At 37.6% G+C, this 25,551-nt stretch overlaps 1 protein-coding gene across 1 annotated transcript in view; it reads left to right on the forward strand.

Annotated features, from left to right (window-relative positions):
• LOC139709250 (UDP-glucuronic acid decarboxylase 1-like) overlaps positions 1-19,349 on the forward strand; it is a 28,560-nt gene extending 9,211 nt beyond the window's left edge. Inside the window, exons 4-13 of the mRNA XM_071621202.1 lie at positions 1,460-1,503; positions 2,964-3,024; positions 6,033-6,213; positions 6,993-7,157; positions 8,160-8,281; positions 9,401-9,564; positions 10,296-10,356; positions 17,143-17,200; positions 18,006-18,109; positions 18,742-19,349. Of these exons, the coding sequence (XP_071477303.1) occupies positions 1,460-1,503; positions 2,964-3,024; positions 6,033-6,213; positions 6,993-7,157; positions 8,160-8,281; positions 9,401-9,564; positions 10,296-10,356; positions 17,143-17,200; positions 18,006-18,109; positions 18,742-18,825 (1,044 nt within the window). The 3' untranslated portion in view covers positions 18,826-19,349. The remainder of the gene's footprint in view (positions 1-1,459; positions 1,504-2,963; positions 3,025-6,032; positions 6,214-6,992; positions 7,158-8,159; positions 8,282-9,400; positions 9,565-10,295; positions 10,357-17,142; positions 17,201-18,005; positions 18,110-18,741) is intronic.
• The last annotated feature ends 6,202 nt before the right edge of the window (positions 19,350-25,551 follow it).

Genomic DNA, 25,551 nt, shown 5'->3' on the forward strand with positions numbered 1-25,551 from the left:
AGGGGCAGTCAAATAGTTGCATGTAATGAGTAAACAGACTTGACATTTTGTTTCTCCCTCTCTCTCTTCGCCAAAGTCTGATTGACTCTTCCAACCACCCAGTGGAAGTTATTTAAACAACTTGAAAAAGGTATCAAGGGCATAGATGATGCCCTGTCCTCTTTAACGAACAACCACTGATCAGTACCCTTTCCCTGACTTTCTTTATAGAGAGTTCACATCTCAAGTGTGTTCTCGCCAACCATTGTGTACATAGAAACGATATCACAGGCACAAGTGTTTGTGCCCCACAACCTCCTCCGTTTATCTTTAAGTTAAACAGAAGAGGAAATAAATTGGGGGGGGGGGGGAGGGGTTGAAGGTCTTTTTAAAAGTTTCCAAGAGGAGACTCTGCTCTTGATGTGTAATTTACGCTCCATTCAGAGGGAGACGGGGAAAGAGGAAGAGCGTGGGAGAGAGAGAGAGAGAGTATGGAAGCTATAGAAATTAGTAGGCAATATACGAATGGTGGTCTGAATGGGTTTGAAAAACTGAGAAATGAAAGTTTGTGTTTCCTCCATATTCAGTTGATACGAGTTTGTCATGACATACCTGTACCCTGTACCAAGGTATAAGAATTTGGGTGTGGAAACATCTGCTGTTAAATGTCCCCCCCCCCCCTTTAAGTTTTCCTTTAGGATTTCCTGTGTCAGAATGGGAAATTTATCAAATATTGGTAAATAGGTAAAACAGGGGACTAGTAAAGTATGTGAAATGTGAAATTCCATAGCAGTCGTATTTCAGGCAAGACTTCATGAAACCACCATTCTATTAGATTTGAATTTACTCACTTAAAAGGGAAATTCCATCCTCCTATTACAAAATATGTTGCTTTGTATGAAAGCAGAAAATCAGAGGAGCTAATCGCTGAAGATTTTAAAAAAAGATAGGACGCACAAAAAAGTTATGAATTGTAAGAGTTTAGAGTGTATTACAGAGACAAATTGGCATTTCTCCTTTTGTTTTGTACTTGAAATTTCACAACTTAATTTCCTCCAATATTTGGGCACAGACATGACTCATCTGTTGATGAGGACATGCGAAACCCTATTACTCTCTATTAACCAAGGACAGGTCTGAAAAAAAAAAATTGTTCGCAGGAAAAAAAAATGTAAATTTGGCATTTTTTTTCTGTGTAAGTTTGTACAAACCAAATGGATAGCTACTCAATACCTTCATCACGCAGAATTGACCGTTTACCTTACGGTACTCTCTAAACTGTAAAAGTTAATAACTTCTTTTGTGTGTCAGATTTTTCCCTCCAAATTTTCCCTGACCTACTTCTCAAACTTTTCTGTGTTCATACAAAGCAGAATAATATCAGGATGACATTGTCCTCTAACATAGCTGACTTACAGCATGTGCCTCACCCAGACTTTTACCCAATGCTCTTTGACTTTTTGCCATGTGATTTGTACAGGCTGTGGAACCACTGGAAGGACGGATCTCTGCGATAGAGAAAAAGTAAGCACCATCACTTTGATATGAGTATTGTGGGTGATTCTGTTTATATCCCATTTTCTCTTACATCTGATTAGACAATCAGAGTCACTAGATACTGTAAGCACCTCTTTCAGGCTTAGTACTATAAGACATTTCTCTAACTTGCCCATTTGTGCACTCGGGCAAGGCCCCCATACTTTCAATTGGCAAGTTAAAATTGTGTCGCTTGTTAAAATTGTGTCGCTTGTTAAGCCGAGTGTGGGGAACGTTTGATCTATGCACAAAGTAGATATGTGAGTGAAGAAAATGTCCTGTGCACCACCACCACATCCCACTCTGATTTTTTTTTTTTTTTTTTTTTTTACGTGGAGAGCCCCACTATGGCAAAATATTGAAATGTTTTCATGTACTGTATTAACAGCCGGCCTGAAATCATTGGTGTAAACTCACAAATTGCACAAGCAAGAGTACCACAGTTGGGGCGCCTTTGGCCCGCCCAAAGCTGGCCCGGCAGAGTAAACGGGGTCAAAGATTACAGTTACGACATCTACATAACTTTGGCATGCAGAATCAAATTCTAATTTGGAGATTGCTGCGCACATAGATATCAACATGTAGGATTTGGACAATACAGACTGTGTAAGAAGCTGTAAGTCAAATTCACAAAACACCACTTACATGTATACACTGTACATAGAAATAAACATCACATCTTTTCACTTGCATGTGGCCATTCGTGCAACAAAGGCAACTTTTAAGAATAATTTGAATTAAAAAAATGATTACTGGAGTAACTGTCATCAAACAAAGGTTACATACAACCCACAAAATGTTGATTGTGGATACCTGTTTATGTATATGATATACATCTGTATACATGTTTATTTCTCTCATCAAGTACACAGTGAACCATTCTAAGCTGAGCTTTTTAGTTCTCAGTTTTACTCCTGGGAACCAAAGTTGGAAATCTGTGGCTTGGAGCTGTGTGAGGGAGCCCACTCAACCGTGCTGTTAAGACCACCATATATTGTACCACAATACGCATAGTACAAGCAATTGACTCGAAATTCCTTAGGAGCTATTTGTTAAGGATAAGCAACCATTGTACCTTGAAAAAGCCGTAGACTGGTTCTCTTGTAGAACGTGCTGACGTCACTATAATTCATTGCAGAGTGACCACTCTTGTTTGAAATCTTCAAAATAAGATGATCTTCTAAATTGTGCTGTGGCTCCTTTGGTTTAGCTTCTTCTTTTTGTGGCATTTTGACTTGGATAACACTTATTGTAGAGCTAGTTCATGTCAGTACTCTTTGAGTGTAGACTCGCCAAATTGCAGTTGTTTTTGTTCTGTCACCATATCCTGGTATAACTATCTCAACCCCTCCCCGCCCCCATTGCAATATGAGCTTTGTGGGTGTTTGAAACAATTTTGCCTGTTGGTTGATCCTACCTCCCAATTGTATTTCTTCTGATTTTCACAGAACTGTAAAGAGGTATCCAGAGGTTGCATACTTGCCAGAAAGCACAAGGAAACGAATCTTAGTAAGTATGCAGTTAGCTACCAACATATTTAGCAGTTCAGTCCTATTGATTACCATACTTATGTTTGTAATGTACCTACCTGAGTGTGTTAAACATGTACATACCTACGTGTACATAGACTCTCATAAATTTAGACGTGGACATGCGTGGATAAACGTTGTAAACAGTGTATACAAATGTTTGCGAACTTTGGCAAAAGACCAGCAAACAAGGCAAGTGTTTATGTTTATGTTATGCTATTTTTATCCCAATTTGCATTGAGTGCACATATCCAACTAAGCACATATCCAACAAACATCTCACTTTGTTTTGAAATGTACGGTGTATGAATCTCTACTGGACCTGTGAATTTAACTCTATACCTGTATTTACATGTACCAGGTCTGTACACATTCCAAATACAAGGAAATTGTGTGTGCATTCGAGATGAATGCTCGTTCCTTTTAACCATTTGTCACCAGTCTGGCATTGAATTGCCCCAGGTTGCACACCAACAATTTCCTCTATACTGGATTGTCTAGCTCTGTATCACAGAATCTCTGCAAAGGAAATTTGTATACTGTGTATAAATGCCAAATAATTCACAAGGTTTTTATTTTCACGGATATCACGAGTCATGCGCTCTTCGCAAATTTGCGAACATGCAAAATTATCAACTCTGAGCCCGACAAGAATGTGATGTGCACGCACACATCTCCGTTCGTCACTGTTCTCCAAAATCGTGAATTTCACCATTTGCAAATCTGTCTCGAAGTCCTGATTTTGTGATACTCATTTGAAATATATAGTGTATACAGTATCCCTTGCCACCCGAGTTGCTTGTAACACCTTTCAGGCTCTGTGAAATGCCATTGTCCCAAAATGTGGCACTGCAGTGCCTTGTTGCACACCAATGACTTTGCAGTTGATTGTCCAGCATATAGGTACATGTTGTATCATATTATATTCATGAATATTGAGCAATCTTTCTGAAGGAACAATGCTGTGTAATATTTTTTGTTGCGATGACCTCTAGCTGTCTTTTTTTTTCCTCTATGTTGACTAGTAGATTATCTTTGTTTCCTGCATACCTTGAATAGAATTTGCACCTACAGTGGATGCATGCATACTGTAATGATGATGCGGGTTAAAGCAGACCAGATCCCTTGTGGAATGTTTTAATTTTTTTGTTTTCATGGCATGTAGAGAGTGCCATTTCTTTGTAGGATTTATGTACATTAGGCGTTTTCACATCAGCCCGATGTTTCAAAATAGCGCGCTATTTTCTGACTTGGGAAATTAACCCAATCACGAAATAGTGCGCTATTTGATAATGTGAACACAAATTAGCGCGCTAATTGTATCGCTCTGATCGAGAAAATTTCTGGAGTTCAACTCGGGAAATTTCTGAAAGAGCGGGATAATTGGCAAACTAGCGCGCTATTTGATAATGTGAAAACGCCTCAAGAAATTAGCGTGATGCATCCCATCATGCCTAGCGTGTGTGACCTGATCGATCGAGGCAAACTGCACACAAATCATGAGGAATTTTTGAAAGTGCACACATTACTGATGCTGTTTGCACATGCTCAGCTGTCGAATTAGCTCGAAAAAATTTCGGGCTAATTCTCTTCGGGCTGATGTGAATAAGAAATGAAATAGCGCGCCTATTCGCAATTGCGAAAAATATCTCGAGCTTGGATTTTTATCGGGCTGATGTGAAAACGCCTAATCAGACATTTGTATGTAGATGAAGGCTGAAGGATTTTTGTCAGGCTGACTTTATAATAAAGGGCTGGTCCCAGAATACTAATTGCTTTCAATCCTGTCAGGCCCGCTGCATAATAGAAATATCCGTTGACATCTCATGCGATGTAATAAATAATGTCATGAATGGTGAAAGCAGTCCGAGTGTTGTGTCTGTGCACTGTATTGCTGATTGTAACAGGTGCTGTGTAGACCATACAGCCTTATGCTTTGCATTATATTATTCTTTGATCAATAAACTGCACCTGTTACATTACAGGGCATAATATCATATTTCTTTGTCTTGCCCCCCCCCCCCCCCCCCCCCCCCCCCTTGGGGCAATGTGCACTTACAGAGTGCAGGCGAGCCACTGTGCATTGCTTCGTATGAATTATAGTGATGAAGAGGCGCATGAATTATTTTGTGATTGAGTGTCATGGTTCTACATGAGACTAGTAATGCTATTTTACAATTAGAAAATATGAGAAAAAAATACAAAGCTCGACTGACCTTGTACAATTAAAAGAATAAGGGAGACACTTTGCAGCATCAGTACAGGTTTAGATGAAGCATCAATTGTCATATTTTTTTTTTGTCTGTAAACAAAACAAAATTTCCAATATTAATCCCACATGTCTGTATCTCTGCTAGTACCTGCAAACACCACACAGTCAAATTAAATTTTGGTGATTTTCATTTTCCATAATATGCAAGGTTATACTAAGTGTTCATCCTAGCAGACTTTGACGAAGCGAGTGCCAGTGTGCATAACGTTAGAACAAAACTAAGCTATAGAAGGGGAATTGAAGGAATTTGACATATTCTATTGGAAAGAATATGGAGCAGAGATAAAAAATTTGGATCAGCACAAATTTTTTTTTTTCCCTTTTGAATTCATACAAGTTGTGCATTGATTTATGACTTGCTGTAAAATAAAAAAAAATTTGCATGTATAAAACTTTTTGGAATTTTGCCAAGAGCCAGGATTCACGAAAGTAAAATGTATGCAATTTTAAGTGTTGTCTGCACAATGCATGGAATGCCACTGGCAATTCACAAAAAAATTTGATGCCATGATAAAGACAGTCGGCTCCAATTTGCGAAAGTTTCATGCCATGTTTCTGGTTGTACAGTATCTTTGCTGAAGTTTATATGTAGAAATGTTTGAATTAGGGGAGCTGCACCATTGGTATGGTTACATCAGTAACTGTATCCTTTGCTCATGCTGTACTGTAATTTGATGTATAATTATGCCTTTTTTGGTTCCATCTGGAATGACCAGATCACCGGCGGAGCGGGCTTTGTCGGGTCGCACCTCGCGGATCGCCTCATGCTGGAGGGTCACGAGGTCACCGTCGTCGACAACTTCTTCACGGGCCGCAAGAGGAACATCGAGCACTGGATCGGCCATCCGAACTTTGAGCTCATCAACCATGACGTCGTCAACCCACTCATGCTGGAGGGTAAGTTCATGGACAGAAGAAAAAAACATACTCCCTTGTCTGATGTATGTATGTAAGTGTGTGTGTTTTAGCAGGGAGATGGTTGTTTACTGGTAAATGTGTGTGTTTTTGCTTGGTTTATATATCATCGCGATATCACTTTACCCTGCAAGTTAGTTTCCAGTGATAGTGTTGAAAACCAGTGTTTCCTTTATCAGCAAAAGGAGGTTGACTTTGCGAGAAACTGCAAGATGTCGAAGGCTTGACCCTTTTTGCGGCAGGGACTTTGGAGAGTGTGTACAACACTATGAGGTTTGCTGTGTCAATCAGCACTCTAAGAGTTTATTAAGGAAGTGCCTGCCTGAAAAAAAAGTCATCGCCCTTGAATGAAAAACTTTCTTGAATCGGCACTTGCATTCAATGCAGTGTGTAGAAAAAGACTTTCGCGTGCATTTTACTTTCATGAATCCGTGCTTCTCATGCAATTTGTGAAAGATCGTGAAATTTTTTGGTTTTACCGTAATGTGTGGTAGTGCTGTATTGATGACATACACATTCTTGTATTGTGCTCTGTGATTAATGGAGATTAATGGAAATCTTCCACTAATGCATTGTAGCTAGTTTTTATTTATTCTTTCTCAGTGTATTCATACTCCTTTACATACGTCCTTTTTGCATAGGATAGATAGTAAGCTCTCTGAAATAGTTTGCAATGGTGATTATGGTAAGGCTGTTAGATATTGTGCGATTAAGTTGTGTGTTGATGAGGTGCAAATTCCTTTGATCGTATATTGCTGCAGTTGATGAAATCTACCACCTGGCATGCCCGGCCTCCCCGCCCCACTACATGTACAACCCCATCAAGACCATCAAAACCAGCTCCCTGGGCACCCTCAACATGCTGGGACTGGCCAAGAGGGTCAGGGCCCGCCTGCTTCTGGCCTCCACCTCAGAGGTCTATGGAGGTAAGTGCTCGATCGGAGGGGAATGTATTTCTGTCATTTGTTGAGCAAAGATTAGGGGCTATAAAAGCACATCTGCCGTTTTTTTTTAAAGTGCCACTGTGAATGTGGCATGTTGTTTCTGCAACTTTTGACAGCAGTTATTCACTGAAGGGCATTTGATTTTGCTAGCAAATTATTCTAAAGTTACAATTCTGTCTTTCTATCTGTCTGCCTTTCTGTCTGTCTATATATCTGTCTATCTACATGTATCTATCTATCTATCTATCTATCTATCTATCTATCTATCTATCTATCTATTTATCTTCCTATCTGTCTTATCTATATCAATTACTTTATCTACCCATTCATGTACATACCTATCTATTTAGCTATTGATTTATTGTTTATTTATTTTTCTATCTGTCAGTCTGTCTGTCTGTATGTTTATCTATTTCTCTATCTCTCTTTCTATGCAGAGTGTTTCTATCTACATGCATGCTGACACAAACCTGTATGTGTATAGAGAACAAAAACAACAACAAAGATGTCCATTTGTTTCTCTTAGAGCAATGATTCTCACTCTTCACTCTTCATATCCTTTCGTTCTTTCTTGTCTGACATTCTATGTGGAGATCTTTTCTTCCTTCTTTTTTTTGGTGATAAATGTACTGTAAAACGAGGAATGTTTGCGTGCATTTTAATTTTGCGAATTTCGTGAGTGCGAAGATTCGCGAAATTAAAATGCACGCGAAAGTTCTTTTCTACACTATATGCATTGAATGCTAGTGGCAGTTCGCGAAAATTTCATGCCGCAAAAAAAGGCCGTCGGCTCCAATTCGCGAAAAATTAATGCCGCAAATATATCATGTTTTACAGTATATGAATTTGTCTTTTCCTGTCTCTATATGTACAAGTATATTGACTGATCTGTTCGTCTGTTTGCCTCCTGATTGATTTTTGCATACATATGTGCGTTATACTTCCTGTCAATCTAAGTATTGTGTAATTTTCTCTGGTGTCCAGACCCTGAAGAACATCCACAGAAAGAGGAGTACTGGGGCCACGTTAACCCCATTGGTCCCAGGGCCTGCTACGATGAAGGGAAGAGAGTGGCTGAAACAATGTGCTACGCTTATGCCAAACAGGTACATTCATTAAAGGGATGGTATAGTTGTGATTGAGACCTGGCTTCTGGTTTCTAACTTTTTTTTGTGAGATAATGAAAAACATCTTATGAAATATGAAAGAGCATGTAATTCCAAGAGGACTTTAACGTTTATTTGATGAACATTGGTTTTGAAATGGCTGAGATATCCAAAACAGAATGATCCTAATGAAAGGTGGGTGAAAGGTGGGACCCACCTTTCATTAGGCTGTTTTGTTTTACTTTGTTTTTGAATATCTCAGCCATTCCAAAACAGATTTTCATCAAATAAACTCTGAATTCCTCTTACATTGGTATGCTCTGTAACATTTCATAAGTGGTTTCTTTGTATCTTGCAAAAAGTTAAAAGCTCAATTCTCACCTCCACCAATACCATCACTTTAAAAGCACTTTGTGGAGCAATAATGCATATTTTCTTGGATAACTAGCAGTACCAGTAGTCACCAAGGATTTCAAATAAGATTTGCAAATGGCTAGTATGATAATGAAGATCTGTATTCTTGGACATGTGAATGAGTAATGTGACATCACTCGTGCAAAAGTGACAGCATCTTTTATTCCTCAGGAGGGTATTCTGAAAAGAAAGTGAAGTTTGGTATTTTGCGCATCAACTGATCTGAAGTGATGTGTCTTCCCCTTTCCCTGTATCACCCTGCGGTGCAGTTTCTTTTACATATACATATGTACATTGTACAACAAAATCAATTCTAAATCCAGACTGAAACAAAATTTGCACATCACCTGAGATTTTTTGAAATAATGCCTGTGTAAGAACAACAAGCACCTCGTCCATTCTAATTATTCAGTCAATCAAGAAGTGCTATTGAGGCCCAGTGGTTAAGATCATGGACTCTAAATCATGAAATTCCTGGTTCAAGTCTGTCAACAGCAACAACTGTGCAAGACACCCAATCCTTATTGCCTAGTCCTTGTGATGGGGTTTCAAGCAGTCGGTCCGACGGAAGCTTGCGTCCAAGCGTTTAAGTGCTTCTGTAGTATCCACATTAAAACAATTTATATTTCAATTCTAATTTGAATATAAAATTCAATTCTAAATTTCAAATGTATCAATTACCTTTCAATTTTTCCTCTTTGTCAGGACAAAGTGGAGGTCAGGGTGGCCAGAATATTCAACACATTCGGACCACGCATGCACATGAACGACGGCCGAGTGGTCAGCAACTTCATTCTCCAGGCCCTCCAGGACGAACCAATCACGATCTTTGGACAGGGCAAGCAGACACGGTCATTCCAATATGTCAGGTAACTGGAACCACAGAGGCTTCTCGAATGGACTGATGAGTCACAAGATATTGTCCAATCCGTGCAGGCATTGCCCTTGCTTTGATTGTTTATTTGTTTTGTTTATTCATTTCAAATTAGATATAAAAGATAAACAACAAATACAATGCATACACAATACTTCATCATCATTTTCAAACAATCTGATGTTATGCTTTTTTTAAAAAATTGTCAATGTGAAATGAAGTAAGAACTTAAGAAAAGGCTCGTCGGCTTTAGTGGGAAAAGAGTCATCTTAAACATTGGCATAATATGAGTGCATTTACAAGTTACAATAGCACACAAAAAGATAGTACAGATGTCAAATCACACACTTTTGAAGGCGGTGATGAGAAATCAAATGCTCAGAGAATTTTGGAATAAACTGAAGTGTGTGCCTGATTGTATCTCCGTTTGTACGTAATTGCAAACATTGAGAAAGCTAGAGCGTAGAGATCTTTTTGTATAAACCGGATGAACAGATTTTTTCTTTTTTTTTTGTAATGTACTGACACCATATCAAAGATGAATACTCTTTGATTTTTCTGTTTTTGAATTCATAGCATTTTGTTCAGATTTCATTATATTCCAGCTGTAGCTTATGTTCAAGATCATTTTACCAGGTAAATTGTGAACAGTGTTACAGAAGTACATTAAAAGTGAAGAAATCAAGTGGGTAGGAGAATGACATGCCTTATCTTCTGTCTCCACAGTGACCTGGTCAGTGGACTCATAGCCCTCATGAACAGCAATGTCTCATCTCCAGTGAATATTGTAAGTATGTCCGTCCCCGGCAAGTATTGTTTGACAGTGATGATAAGTGATACTGTAAAAGTGGAAATGTTCATACATTTCACGCAACCAGAAGCTAGTGCAAAAAAATAAAAGCGTCCAAATATTTTTCACATGCGATATGATCCAGTAATTTTTGTCACGATTCCGCAGAATTAAAAACACGCAAAATTCATCTTACCTGGCTGAGTGTGAAAAAATACTCACGCAAAAAATAACCACTTTTACAGTAGCCCTTTAATTAACCTGGTAGTCTTCCTACCGTGCGATTGAGTATTTGTGAATAGGGGATCAATTTTGTCCGAACCCATGCAGAGTTGCAGGATGAAATATGCTTCTCCGTTAAGTGATGTAAGTGCGGAAAGGTTCATTGCCACCTGAGCTTGGCCATACCTTGAAGGATGACAAAACCTATCCAGGTGTGACATTGAGGCAGTCCCACGTGAAGGCCATTATGACACAATCAGGACATGCCAGTGTAATTCTTAATTTGTTCCCTAAGACTTCAGTAACAAGTGTCTTAAAAACATCTTTGCCTACTGGCAAAGAAGTAGAGACTTTGGATTCTAAAGTGCTTCTTACCTAATTATACCCCCGCTAAACGAAGTTTGAAGGGGGTATATAGGAATCAGCGGACGGTCGGGCGGTTGGTCGGGCGGTTGGTCGGTCGGTCGGGCGGTCGGTCGGGCGGTCGGTCGGTCGGGCGGTCGGTCGGGCGGTCGGTCGGTCGGGCGGTCGGTCGGTCGGTCCGTTGCAAATCTTGCGTCGCGAACTACTTCCTCAGTTTTCAACCGATTCCCATAAAACTTGGCACAGATGTGTGCCTTGGGTTGTAGATGTGCAAGACATATTTTTTGACAGTACCCAAAAGTACGTTGCCATGGTAACGGCATATTATGGGCAAAAATGGGTACAAATCTTGCGTCGCGAACTCCTCCCACAGTTTTTGATCAATTTTTATGAAATTAGGTACAGATGTTCATCTGAATATGTTAATGTGCAAGACACATATTTCCGCAGTGGCAAAAAGTGCGTTGCCATGGTAACGGCATGTTATTGGTTAAATATAGGGCAAAATGCTTCATGGCAAAACTGCTTCATCAGTGTTCTTCCAATTCTCATGGAATTCATATTGAATGTTTATCTTACAGGGCTCGTACGCGTCATGGAATTTCTGGAAAGTCAGGGAATTTCAAAATACTTTTTCCGGAAGCAAAAAGTCAGGGAAAGTCAGGGAATCCCTCTATTTCTTCTGGAAAGTCAGGGAAAATCATTTTTTCAAGATATTTGTTAAAATGATATTTGATTTCTCTTATCAACAAAGGAAGAATAGTTTGTCAAATTTGTGGTTTCTCGTATTAAGACCGTTTTCGTAACAAACTCCACGCAGATTGGTGTCTAATTGCGTCTTTCATAGGCATGTGCACGTGTACTTGTGTATATGACTATCGACTGGCAGTGATGTAAGGTGCCGTGGTGCCTTTGTGTACACATATGTACATACGTGACATGAGCGCTGCTGATGTGATTGGCATTATTTTAAATTGCGTGCATGATCGAAGCGTCAGTCATCTAATACAGGGCTCGACACTAAGGGTGGGATTTCACGGAGCACGCGAACGATTTGCGAAGGACGCGAATGGCAAAATCCAGCATTCGTATTTTAGTCTGCAAAAGATCGCCAAACGAACGTGAGGGTTCAGAAGCATCGTCAATTGTTCGCGAATGTCGTTTTTACTTCGGCGAGAATTTCAAAAAAGTTTGAAATTTTTTGCGAACCTTTTCCACACACTTGGTCGTGATTTGCTCGTCAATTGTTCTCGAAAGTGTCTTTAAAGCCTCGTCATATGCGCAAGATCTTCGCAAGACACGCGCGATGTTCGCAAAATGTTCGTGAAACCCCAAACAGACTCCGAAACTTTGGAGAATGTCTCGCGTATGTTACGCGAAATCTGCGAAGTTTTTCCGATCATTTTACGACGTAATCGCAAACTGTTCGCATACCTTTTGAGATATTCTCGCGAACGTTTAGCGCACGTTTGGGGGATGTATTACCTATACGTTTTCTACAAATAAAAGTCGTAGCATACATCTAAACATCAAACAATTATCAACAACTACAGTAACAAAAGAAATTAAAGACTAGCAAAGAGAAAGAAATGTTTGATATACAAAAAAAAAAAAATCGCAGAATACACTTAATATTAATCTAAAGTATGCAAAATTTCCTTTAAACTATAGAGATTATGTGTTGGAGGAATTGCAAAAAAAAAATCAAATGCTTTACTACTTGTAGTGGAGATAGGTCCTAGGGAAAAAAATGTAGGCAAGCACAGGATAGAAAAATGAGAGAAAAAGAAAGGAGAAATAGAGGAAAAAAAAAATCAACTCAAGACAGCTTCCACCTCTCCTTGGGTACATTTTATCCCATGATTATTGAAAATTTTTCGTTGTTCGCATTTCCGTCGCGTGTTCTTCGTGAACGTAACATGCTGTACTTAAGCAATGATACACACGACATTCGCACAGACGTCGTGGAAACTTCGCACAAATTGCGCAAGAATAGTTTTCGGCTTCAATGTCGGAACGCATTCGGATAAAAACTTTTCCGAATGTTGGATTTTGTCATTCGCGTCGTTCGCAAATCGTTCGCGTGCTCCGTGAAATCCCACCCTAACGGTGGCCCGGTAGCCCGTGGCCACAAAAAACGCACGTCGGGCCACCAAAAAAAAAGTTGGATGATTGCCTTTACTTTTGGAAATGGACAGCGGTATATCGGCTCCGTAAGATGCTAAGATAAATGTCAGATGTTTGCTTTTAATTTTGGAAATGAATAACGGTAATATTCGACTCGGTATGATACTTAAATAAACGTCAGATGTCTGCTTATACTTTTGGAAATGAATAACGGAAATATTCAGCTCCGTAGGGAGCTAGAATTAATGTCAGATATTTGATTTTGCGTTCGGAAATGAATACGGATAACATTCGGCTCCGGAAGATGCTGAAATAAATGTCGAATGTTTGCTTTGACGTTCGGAAATGAATACTAATAATATTCAACTCCGTACGATGATAGAATAAATGCCGGATGTTTGCTTTTACGTTCGAAAGTAAATAGCAATAACATTCAGCTCGGGAAGATGCTAAAGTAAATGTCGAATGATCCCTTTGACGTTCGGAAATGAATAACAATAATATTCAACTCCGTACGATGATTAAATAAATGTTGGATGTTTGCTTTTACTTTCAAAAGTAAATAGCAATAACATTCGGCTCCGGAAGATGCTAAAATAACTGTCAGATGATTGCTTTTACGTTCGGAAGTGAATAGCAGTAATATTCTGCTTCATACGATGATTAAATAAATGTCGGATATCATGCTATTATATTTCGAAATTAATAACAGTAATATTCAGCTGCGTTTGATGGTAAAGTAAATGTCTGATGTCTGCCTTGACGTTCAAAAATGAAAGACAGTAACATTCGGCTCCGTACGATGCTGAAATAATTGTCAGATGATTCATTTCACTTTCGGAAGTGGACAGCAATAACATTCGGCTCCGTACGATAATAAAATAAATGTCAGATGTTTGCTTTCAAATTTGGAAATGAATAACGGTAATATCCTGCTCCGTACGATGCTAAAATGAATATCAGATTGTTGCTTTTACAGTTGGAAATGATTAACGGTATCAATCGGCTCAGTTAGATGCTAGAATAAATAGCGGATGCTTGCTTTCACGTTCGGAAATGAATAAGGATAACATTCAGCTCCGTAAGATGCTAAAATGAATGTCAGTTGTTTGCTTTTAATTTTGGAAATTAATAACGGTAATATTCGACTCCGTATGATACTTAAATAAACGTCGGATGTCTGCTTATACTTTTGGAAATGAATAACGGTAATATTCAGCTCCGTATGGGGAGCTAAAATTAATGTCAGATATTTGATTTTGCGTTAGGAAATGGATAAGGATAACATTCGGCTCCGGAAGATGCTGAAATAAATGTCGAATGTTTGCTTTGACGTTCGGAAATGAATACTAATAATATTCAACTCCGTACGATGATAAAATAAATGCCGGATGTTTGCTTTTGCGTTCGAAAGTAAATAGCACTAAAATTCAGCTCCGGAAGATGCTAAAGTAAATGTCGAATGATCCCTTTGACGTTCGGAAACGAATAACAATAATATTCAACTCCGTACGATGATTATGTCTGATGTTTGCTTTTATAATGTTCGAATGTAAATAGCAATAACATTCAGCTCCGGAAGATGCTAAAATAAATGTCGGATATTTGCTTTGACGTTCGGAAATGAATTAAAATAATATTCAACTCCGTACGATGATAAAATAAATGCCGGATGTTCGCTTTCATGTTCGAAAGTAAATAGCAATAACATTCAGTTCCGGAAGATGCTAAAATAAATGTCGAATGATCCCTTTGACGTTCGGAAATGAATAACAATAATATTCAACTCCCTACGATTATTAAATAAATGTCGGATGTTTGCTTTTACGTTCGAAAGTAAATAGCAATAGAATTCAGCTCCGGAAGATGCTAAAGTAAATGTCGAATGATCCCTTTGACGTTCGGAAATGAATAACAATAATATTCAACTCCCTACGATGATTAAATAAATGTCGGATGTTAGCTTTTACTTTCAAAAGTAAATAGCAATAACATTCGGTTCCGGAAGATGCTAAAATAACTGTCAGATGATTGCTTTTACGTTCGGAAGTGAATAGCAGTAATATTCTGCTTCATACGATGCTAAAATAAATGTCGGATATTTGCTATTATATTTCGAAATTGATAACAGTAACTTTCATCTGCGTTTGATGGTAAAGTAAATGTATGATGTCTGCCTTGACGTTCAAAAATGAAAAACAGTAACATTCGGCTCCGTACGATGCTAAAACAATTGTCAGATGATTCATTTCACTTTCAGAAGTGGGCAGCAATAACATTCGGCTCCGTACGATAATAAAATAAATGTCGGATGTTTGCTTTTCAATTTGGAAATGAATAACGGTAATATCCTGCTCCGTACGATGCTAAAATAAATAACAGATTGTTGCTTTTACATCTGGAAATGATTAACGGTATCAATCGGCTCAGTTAGATGCTAGAATAAATAGCGGATGCTTGCTTTCACGTTCAGAAATGAATAAGGATAACATTCAGCTCCGTAAGATGCTAAAATGAATGTCAGTTGTTTGCTTTTACTTTTGAAAATGATTAACGGTAACATTCGGCTCCGTAAGGTGTTAAAATACTAGTAAATGTTGAATGATTGCTTTCACAATCAGAAATGAATAACGGTAACTTTCGGCTCTTTACAATGCCAAAACAAATGTCGGATGTTTACAAATGTCTGTAAATGCTCCCACTTTATCATTTCAAACGTAAGTTTTGACCACCTACATGTAAATAGGCATCAACTTTTTTGATAACTCTATTCATTTATTTTAGACATGGGTACCTGTATCACGTCAGTAATACTTAATATTTATTTTTCTATGTTTAGTAGGACCGATTTAGTTTTTCTTATGTTTTTCTTGATTTTTTTTTTGGGCCACCAGATTTTACTTTCGGGCCACCAAAAAATAGAAATCAATGATTTCGGTGGCCGGATCGGGCCACCAAAAATAGAAGTTAGTGTGGCGCCCTGTCTAATAACACGAATGTATGATTACTTTTGGATTGAGATAGTGCTTTGATTTTGATATAGAATTTGCATTAAAGCATTTTACCACAGAATATTGACAACACAATCATTTCAATGTAAATAATAATCATCTTCCCTCTCCTTTATACTTGAGGATGTTAGGGCTTAGATAATTGTGCGTACATTTATTATTGAACTTGATCAACTGCATTATCGATATCCAAGAAAAAAACTAAAATTGTGAAATTCTATGTACAAATTCAAAGGAGAGTTGTCCTCTTGTGATATCACGTATTCTGGCATAGTTCCGTCCAAAGAGGGCAACATACACAATTTTGCATAATTCTTGTTAACAGGTTATCAAAATTTGCTCAACATTTTACTGTTGGGTTTCTAGAATTGTTTTCTACTCACCTAATCCACGTTGTTGTTTGGGGAAAATTCCCCTTTAAGGTGCTTCCTTCAGAACAAAGCATAAGTGTGTATAACCGAATATACACACTTGTTTTGTGTTTTGCTTCCTAGTATTATGATGATGTATTTTTACACACTTTAGAATAAGATGTGTACATCGTGTAAAATTGTCATGGAAATTTACATTTTCTGCTCTGGAAAGTCATGGAAAGTCAGGGAATTTTGAAAATGAGGAAGCGTATGAACCCTGATCTTAGGATATAGGTCAGCATGACACATTTCTTGACAGTGACAAAAAGTATGTTGCCATGGTAACAGCTCACATATTATGAGCCAAAATGATGGAAAATTTTGTGTTGCAAACTACTTCCTCAGTTTTTGCCCAATTTCCATGAAACTTGGTACAGATGTGTGCCTTTGGTTGTAGATGTGCAAGACGCATTTTTCGACAGTACCCGAAAGTACGTTGCCATGGTAACGGCATATTAATGGCAGAAGATCAAGGAAAGATCTTGCGGATTTAACTACTTCCTCAGTTTTTTGACCAAAGCTTATGAAATGTTGTTTGGCGGGGGTATAACCAGTCGCTGTAGCGACATTTCTAGTTTACACTTGTTGGAAAGACATTTGAAATTGTTTCTTATATTCAAGTTTCACTCTGTTTTTGCACATTCTAGGGTAATCCTGACGAGCACTCAATCCTAGAATTTGCTGAAATCATCAGAAATAAAATTGGTAAGTATTCCCTATCTCTCTTGTTCCAATCCATTGGAGCTGCAATAGTTCACCATTGCATATAATTGTTGTGTTGGCCCGTTTGCTGCTGAAAGAAAAAAAAAAACAAACCCTTTTACATTTTACTTATTTTTTTTTGTAACATGGAAATTGAAAGAATATGTGTTACAGCATTATTTATTTACTTTATGTATTCTGTTTGATTTTTCACAGGGTAGCCCTTTCAGTTAAAAAAAAATGATTTACAAAGGGGCCCTGAATAAAAACAACACAAAATACATGTACATACAAAGTTACATGCAAAATTAAGAAAATAAAAATAAAAACAAAATGATGAAAACAATACTGTAAATTTCTTGTGAATTTATTCAGACTCCGAAGAAATTCAAACATGTACAAGAGGAGAATGTATTCTTGAGTGACGTAGGGTTAGTTTTTCATCTCATTTTTTAAAACTCGTGAGATGTATGACCCTAAGATTTCAGACGTGATGTTGGGAGACATTCTTCAACCATGCGGAATGTCATGACGTTTGCAAGAGTGATAGAGGACCTTTAAATGCGAACAAATTCTGCACTTATCTAGCTCGCTTATGAAAAGATTTAAAGAAAAAATATTCCTCTCATATACGTTTGGAATTTTACTTGCCCAATCTGGCAAGTAGATTTTACAATCTTTAGAAATATCTTTACTTGCCCATCTTTAAATTTCACTTTCCCCATGGCAAGTGGGCAAACGCTACAAACAGTAGTGCCAATCTCTGTGTCTATGCCTTTATTATTGCCTTGCTGTCTTTTGCCTGCAGGTGGCTCAAGCGTCATCTCCCACGTCCAAGCGGCCGAGGATGACCCAAAGAAGAGAAAGCCGGACATCACCAAGGCTAGGACATTACTCCAGTGGGAACCGAGGGTGAGTGGATGACCAGAGAGAGAAAAAAAGAAGAAATAATGCACCAAAGTCTCTCCTCTTTAGTTATCTTATTTGGGGGAGACATCTCCTTTTCATTTTGAATCTGATTGATTCATGCTGAAGGCACATCCCGTCCTGCAGTAGTGCTCATTGGAGGCTGTTTCTGTCAAAACACTCTTCTATGAAGATATTTCATCAGTGGTTTCTTGTAAAGAGATGCATATCATTTTAAGATTAATGTGCATTTTACATGGACACTCCTTTGCAATTAGCTGTAGGTTCCCTTTGCCGAATGATGTATTGATTTGTTTTCTTTTATAGGGTTACCATTGCACATAATGTACCGTTGCCCGTAGCAAATGGGACATCATGTGGACCATGCTGTGATATGAGCCACACTAATATTGAACAATTTGAGATTTTAGTTTATACAGATATGATTGTAACACAGATTACTGTTTTTTTTCTTCAAATCCACTGCGATCTGTCTTCACTTGTTAATCAAACAATTACAATCACCGAAGAGAAATTTACCTGTTCCTTAAAACACTCCATCTCCTCTTATTGCCAACATTTCCTCTATATCTCTGTGACAACTTGTCATATTTCTCTCTTTCTATGTTGCTGTTCAGGTACCTCTTGATACTGGTCTTCAAAAGACGATAGAGTACTTCAGGAATGAGCTGAACATGACGAACAGCAAGATGACCCCGTAATCCTTGTCGCTGCCTTGGCAACCGTGTGCACGACATCTTTCATGAGCGAATTTTACTTGCGTTTACTACCCCTCTACTCGTCGGACTGGGAGCCTTACTTCTGAGCAGTCATGGACAAGATTGAATATCTGTGATAGAGCAGATGATGTGAGCCAGTAAGACTCCGGGGACTAACTTCAGTACAGAAGATTCTTGATACAGTAATTTTCTCTTCTTTTTTTCCCGTTGAAATCTATGAATTTTCTTTAAGCAAAAGTGTTGCTTGTTTTGTGGTTTCCAGTGCTACAAGAGGTGGAAGGGTGTTCCTCGACATTGATTGCACATTCAAAACATGTGTGTTCATTTCTTTTATTTATTTATTTTTTAAATCTTTTTTTTAATGAAAAAGACCATCATTGAGATACAGGGATGTGGCCAGATGGTCATTGGTCAGTGGACCGGTCAAGGAAGCGGTCAGTGGGCTGGCAGTGATTATGACGGCAGGGATCTGTGGATGATTTGAGGAGCAGCAGCTGGGCGAGTGAGATTTTGTCAGGGTTTTTTGCGCAGTGCAGTAACACATGTACAGGGTGTTGGTATGTACAGTGCGTAGGTGATATCTTTCAACAGATGGTAAAACACAACCATTCTGTATTGCCCACAAATATATGGCTGATAATGATGGTGAATTAAAAAAAACAACAACATTGAATTAAAAGTCTTAGACGCTGTCAATTTGCCTGTACAAGGTATTAATATTAAGATTGAACAGAATACGCATTGACTCATTGCAGAGATTGTGTTTTCATGTATTTACGCAGTGTAGGGCATACACACTATATTTCACACACTAAACAATTTAGCATTAGTAAAGCCATAAAGGGTTTAGACAGAAATGCATACTGAGCTTAAAGTGTATCTGAGTGATATACTGTGTATGCGATGTATTTCACATTATTTCTTTTCTTTCATGATTTTTGCGAGTTGAGCGATATACGCAAAATCATCAGATATCAACATTGGTAAAAGTTTTGAAGTTAGGGTGTCATATAATTTTGTTCATGAAATGGCATTATTTTGAAGTTTTTACAAAAAAGTAAATGGCTGTTGTACATATTTCTGCCCCCCTTCAAAAGGGGTCTTATCTTCATTTTTGCTTTGTTTTTCACATTTGGTAGTACTCGTCTGTTAGCAATTGTGCTTTGATTGCCGTCAGATATCGGTTGCACTCTCTTGTATGAAATATTTGAATCTATTTATGTGTCATGGTTTGTTTTTTTCAGATCTTGGTGGATGTCTCAGTGGTGTGTAATTTTCTTTTTTTTTTAGCTTTTGTTTTTAATTGATTACAATACGAAAGTGCCTTTTGTAGAGAATTCCATCTACCAGGGCAATCCTTGGACAATCTTGCTTTCCTACCCTTCTCTGGCAAAAGGGAGCTAATATGGCAAAAGTGCTGTTTTTTCCCTGATAAAAAGAAGAAGAAAAATGAATGAGTTGTGTCTGTCATTCACTCTGACATTGGTGCCAAGATATAATGTGTTGACTTGGATATCTTTCAGTAGCATGAGTGTTTGAAAACAAAAACAAAAACAAAACAACAACAGCAAAAACCCAACCAATGAAAAGCTATGCTAAATTCAGTATTAATGACAGGAATTACTCAGATTTAGTTAAAAAAATGTCACTTGCTTCCTTTTGCCATGTAGGGCAGTTTTTTTTTTTCCTGCGAAAAAATATGTTTAAGAAAAGATGTGTTGGAACACCACTGCAGGAGAAGTGAAGGAGTGCTTTTGTCTTATGGCAAGAACCAACACAGTCCAAAGTATGTGGGACTGTGCTAGTCGTAATTGGCCTTTCTCTGCTGATGACTTCAGTATGTTCTTGTTCTTGTTTTTTACTTCTTCCTTTCTGCCCGTGATGCATTCTGATGTCGGAGTAAATGGGCATATCCTCTGTGCATCAAGGAAGGAAATCACGGCAGAAGGAATCTTCTCCAGTACATATGTTTTACTCTGAATCGTGTTTGGTGTAATTGTGACTGTAAAGGGAATTGTGAGAGGATCTTTTTTTTTTCCCCTCCATTCACACTGTAGTAATTTTTTCTCTCTTGGGTCACATGTTAGTCATTATTTGGAAGTATCAAGGGCAACACTGCGGTATTGAGAGTTAGAGCACTGCGGCAAACAGTGTAAGCTCTGTGTTTGTTATATCTGTCAAAAATCACTGCTCGTGTGCTGTCTGTCCCTAATTGTAATGCTGGTCATTTAAATTCTTAATAGCCTGCAAGATTTAAAGGGATGGTACAGTATTGGCAGAGATGAGAATTGGGCTTTTAACTTTTTGCGAGATACCAAGAAATCACTTATGATATAGTACAGAACATACGATTCTAAGAGGAATTCAAAGTTTATTTGATGAAAATCAGGTTTGGAATGACTGAAACATCCAAAAACAAAGTAAAACAAAGCGATCGTAATAAAGTGTGGGTCCCACACTTTATTAGAATCGCTCTGTTTTGGATATCTCAGCCATTTCAAAACCAATTTTCATCAAATAAATGTTGAATTCCTCATAGAATTACACGCTCTTTCATATTTCATAAGAGGTTTCTCATTATCTCACCAAAAAATGTTAGAAACCTGAAATTAGGTCTCAACCAAAACTATACGATCCCTTTAGGCTGTCGAGGAAATTTATTCATGTCTTATGGACTATGGTATTCAGAATGAATTGGCTTGTCCACCTCTCTCTTTATGTGCTTGGAACCTGTAAGGCTATTGTATGTCTGTTTTGGTTGATGAATGGAGTAATTGTTATTGCAGATATGCTTAAATAATAATTTCTTTGATCTGGATAGTTACACGCTGAATTGGTTGGTGTTTGAAGAATGGATACCTGAAGATAAGATTTAATTTGTCTGTTCTCGATGGATGGGAAAATGAATTTATTGAGTGTTTTGTTTGAAATGTTGTGGCAATTCTTATGAATTGACTCATGTGCAAATATTACAATTCAGAAAATCACTGTAAATAGAGGGTGGTGGATTTTACTTTCATGTTCATGAAGTATTGCACACTATTTTTAAATTTTTTTTAACTTATTTAATATTATTTTTCATTACTTGTGAGTTAGAGGATGCAAGTGTATAGTGCCCTCTTTAATAAGAGTTTTGTTTCAGACGTACCAACTATGAGCAGGTATATCGGCTTGTGATGAAACAAGAATCTTGCTCTATTTTGCATTGTTATTGTCATGTACTGAAAACATATTCTACTAGACGTTGCAGGGCCCATCTACTGATGGGGTTCGAAAACCCTTCTAATTTGATGCTCGCAGTGCATCTACAAAGTGTACCCTGTTACTGCTGATGCACTCTATGCTTGGTTGCCATTCCGATGCCTGTTACGGCAATTCAAAGATTTCAACCTGATCCCAATTTCCAAATGCTGGCTTGTGTGGCATTCATTCACACACCCCCATATATGCATTTTACTTTTTTTTTTTTTTTGAAATGTGTTTGTGTATTATTGGGGGTTACATATTCATTGTATTTCATTGAAGGAAATGTGATACAAAGTAACAACATTTTATATTTTATTTTATTTATTTATTTATTTTTTCAATGCATGTCACAGCCTTTTGTGAAAAGTAGTGTGAGCAGTACTGGCTTTTATTTTCAGTTTATCCCTCTTTTGTAAAAAAAAAAAAGAAGAAGAATTTGTGAGAAAAAAAAGTCGAATTTAGAAAGATATTTATGAAATTGAAATTCATGGCAATAGAGAACAAATTTTGTGTACTTATTTAAGGGATACGCATCTCTCCTTTTGGAGCACAATGATTTAGTGTTGTTGGATGCACACTAATTTTAGGAGAATTTACAAAAATATTCCAGATATATAGTGTGCTTTTTTTTTTCTTTTCTCTTTGACAAAAAGTATTAGCATGACAAATCATTTCTGTTCAGGTATGTTGGAAATGAATATATGTATATCCTGTCCAAATTGTTTTTGTAATAAAAACCAGGAAATGTATAAACTATGTATATTCAAGTGTTTATGGTTACTCCTTACAGATTGTTATTTTTGTGTTTGTCTCATGCAGTTAGACAGGAGGTTGTACCCAATGTGAGAAAAGTCACTATACAGTGAAACCCCGTTATAACGAGTTCGGTTATAACGAGGAACCGCTTATAACGAGGTGATCGTGTCGGTCCCGTTTTCCTTTGCGTGTAAACCTATGGCAGAACGAATCGGTTATAACGAGTTCGGTTATAACGAGATTCCGGTTATAACGAGGACATTTTTGGCGCATCATGATAAAGAAAAACATAAGAAATTTGGTCGGATATAACGAGGTACCATTTTTTGACTTGCCGCTTTTCAAACACGCGACAAACGAAACATTGAAAATCGAATTCACGCTATCCATGTCTTTTTCCCGTTTTGCAGAGGACGGTTCCTTCCATGTTTTCTTCTAAACCACGCAATAAGACACATAAATACCATCAGATGTTCTTACTAAATTATTAAACATAATCATTCGATTTTCTTTTTCGCGAGATCACACGTGTGCGTAATGTTGTAGGTCAGACCACAGCGCAACAAGGGAAAAAAGATAACGCACTCAAAAACTTTTCATGTAACGACACTCGTGGCAAATATGGAAATTGGAATGCGTGTGCAACTCAACATTTATTATCCTTTCCATTTGTAGTCCCGACTTCCAGTTCTTTCGCTGGTGCTGGTTAGCAAATATGAGTGTATGATTATAGCCGAAATAATTAATGACTTCACGATCTCGCCGGGTGACAGTAGCGTAAAAATAAAACGCGAAGGGATTTTTGGAAGAAGATAAAGAATGCATCTTTAATCCCTTCGAGCGCAACGATAATACATTGTATGAGATTACAGTCAAAATGATTCATGAAATCATCGCATTCCCGCTGGGCACCAACAGCGTAAAATAACCTCGCAAGTTCCGGTAAACGACACATGTATGTTACTCTGAAATCATCGCGATCACGCCGGTTGACAGTAGCGTAAAAATAGTTAAATAGCGCATTAATCGGTGTTCAAAAAAAGAAACAAACGTATTTAACAATTTGAATAAATCTGGGTTTGTTTATTATCACAATTTTAATAACGCATTTCACAATGAAGATTTTCTTTCTTTCAGAATGATCTATGAGGAACAGATCTGCGTAAAAAGGATCACAACCTTCTAACTTCAATCCTGTCGCATATTTTTCAAGAACGGATGTACAAAATGCGAAGAGATTTTCTGAAGAAAAACAACAACGCATTTTAATCCTTTCGGGCGCAACGATCATGCATTGTATAAGATTACTGCCGAAATGATTCATGAAATTATCGCATTCCTCCTTGACACCAACAGCGTAAAAATATCTCGCAAATTACGGTAAACAACGCATTTATGTTACTTTATTTGCGCTGGCGTTTAGAAAAATTTAACAAACGCATTTTATACAATCTGATTTTGATATAATATAGAAATAAAAATGATATAGATATAGAATAATTTCCCTTTATTCTCTCGATAATAATGAGCCATAATATTGTGTAATAAAACGCAAAGGATGTTCTTAACTTTCGTTAATTGGTATATTATAACGTCGTCCTTATGTTTTTCTTTGTTTTTGATGCGTACGCTTATAACGAGGTACCGGTTATAACGAGGTAATATCGCCGGTCCCACGGACCTCGTTATAACGGGGTTTCACTGTATTTGTAAAGCATATCAAAATGCAATTTCAATTCTTGAACCATCAAAAACTTTTCTACGATCAGCGCAATTGCCAAGTCTGACCTCAAGATCTGATACGATCACCACGATCACTCCACGATTGAGACCATGATTTCAATTGTGTGCTGCAAATTGTGATACAAGTACATGATCAGCTGCTAATAGCCCAATTGTGGCGTGCATACTGGATCACACAATAGTGGGAACGAGCCATAAGTAGTGGGAGAAACTGCAAACTTGTGCAGAGGTGTGTGGATTCTCCAACAATTTTATTTTTACAATATATCCAAATATAACTAACTTTCTTTTTTTCTTACACATATGCTCACTGTATACACTGTACAAGATATTATACAGACTAATCCGCGCATCTAGCTTACATTTTTTTTGAAAATGTAGTGACAGTAATAATGTACTTGCTACAATGTACACCAGAATTATTCAAGGTTTGAAATGTATCCTCGAGGTGCAGTTCACATGCAAAAGTAGAGACCAACTGAGAATTTGAGAGATAACGTATAACTTAGTCACTGGGTAAAATATCATCCTCTTGGGAGGTTCACATGCAGAAGTCTGCCATCACTACATAAAGATACCAGTCTTTTCTCAAATACATTTAATTATACATGCATTTTTGCAGCCTGTTCGTTCACATTTTTATGTGTGTGTTGCGGCTTTTGTATATGCCAAATGTCCTTCGGTAAGACCTCATTTGGGGTTCAGGGCATTGAGAATGACCCAGTTGCACATGCAATAGCACGCAAAATACAAATGTCACATGATAACATGTTCAGCCAATCAGATGCTACAATACTTTTGAAATTCCCCATCAAATTTACCTAAATATAAAAGGCTTTTAATCAGATGATAATAGAAATATGGTGATGTCTCTTCAGATGCATATTTACATTAAAATTCATATTCATAGCATACGCTGTTCTTGAAATTCCATGAAGCATAAAGTTCTTGTACAACACATTG

This window comes from Diadema antillarum, unplaced genomic scaffold (genome assembly GCF_040938485.1).
Source record: "Diadema antillarum isolate AM-2024a unplaced genomic scaffold, OU_Dant_1.0 seq00001420_RagTag, whole genome shotgun sequence".
Lineage (NCBI taxonomy): Eukaryota > Metazoa > Echinodermata > Echinoidea > Diadematoida > Diadematidae > Diadema > Diadema antillarum.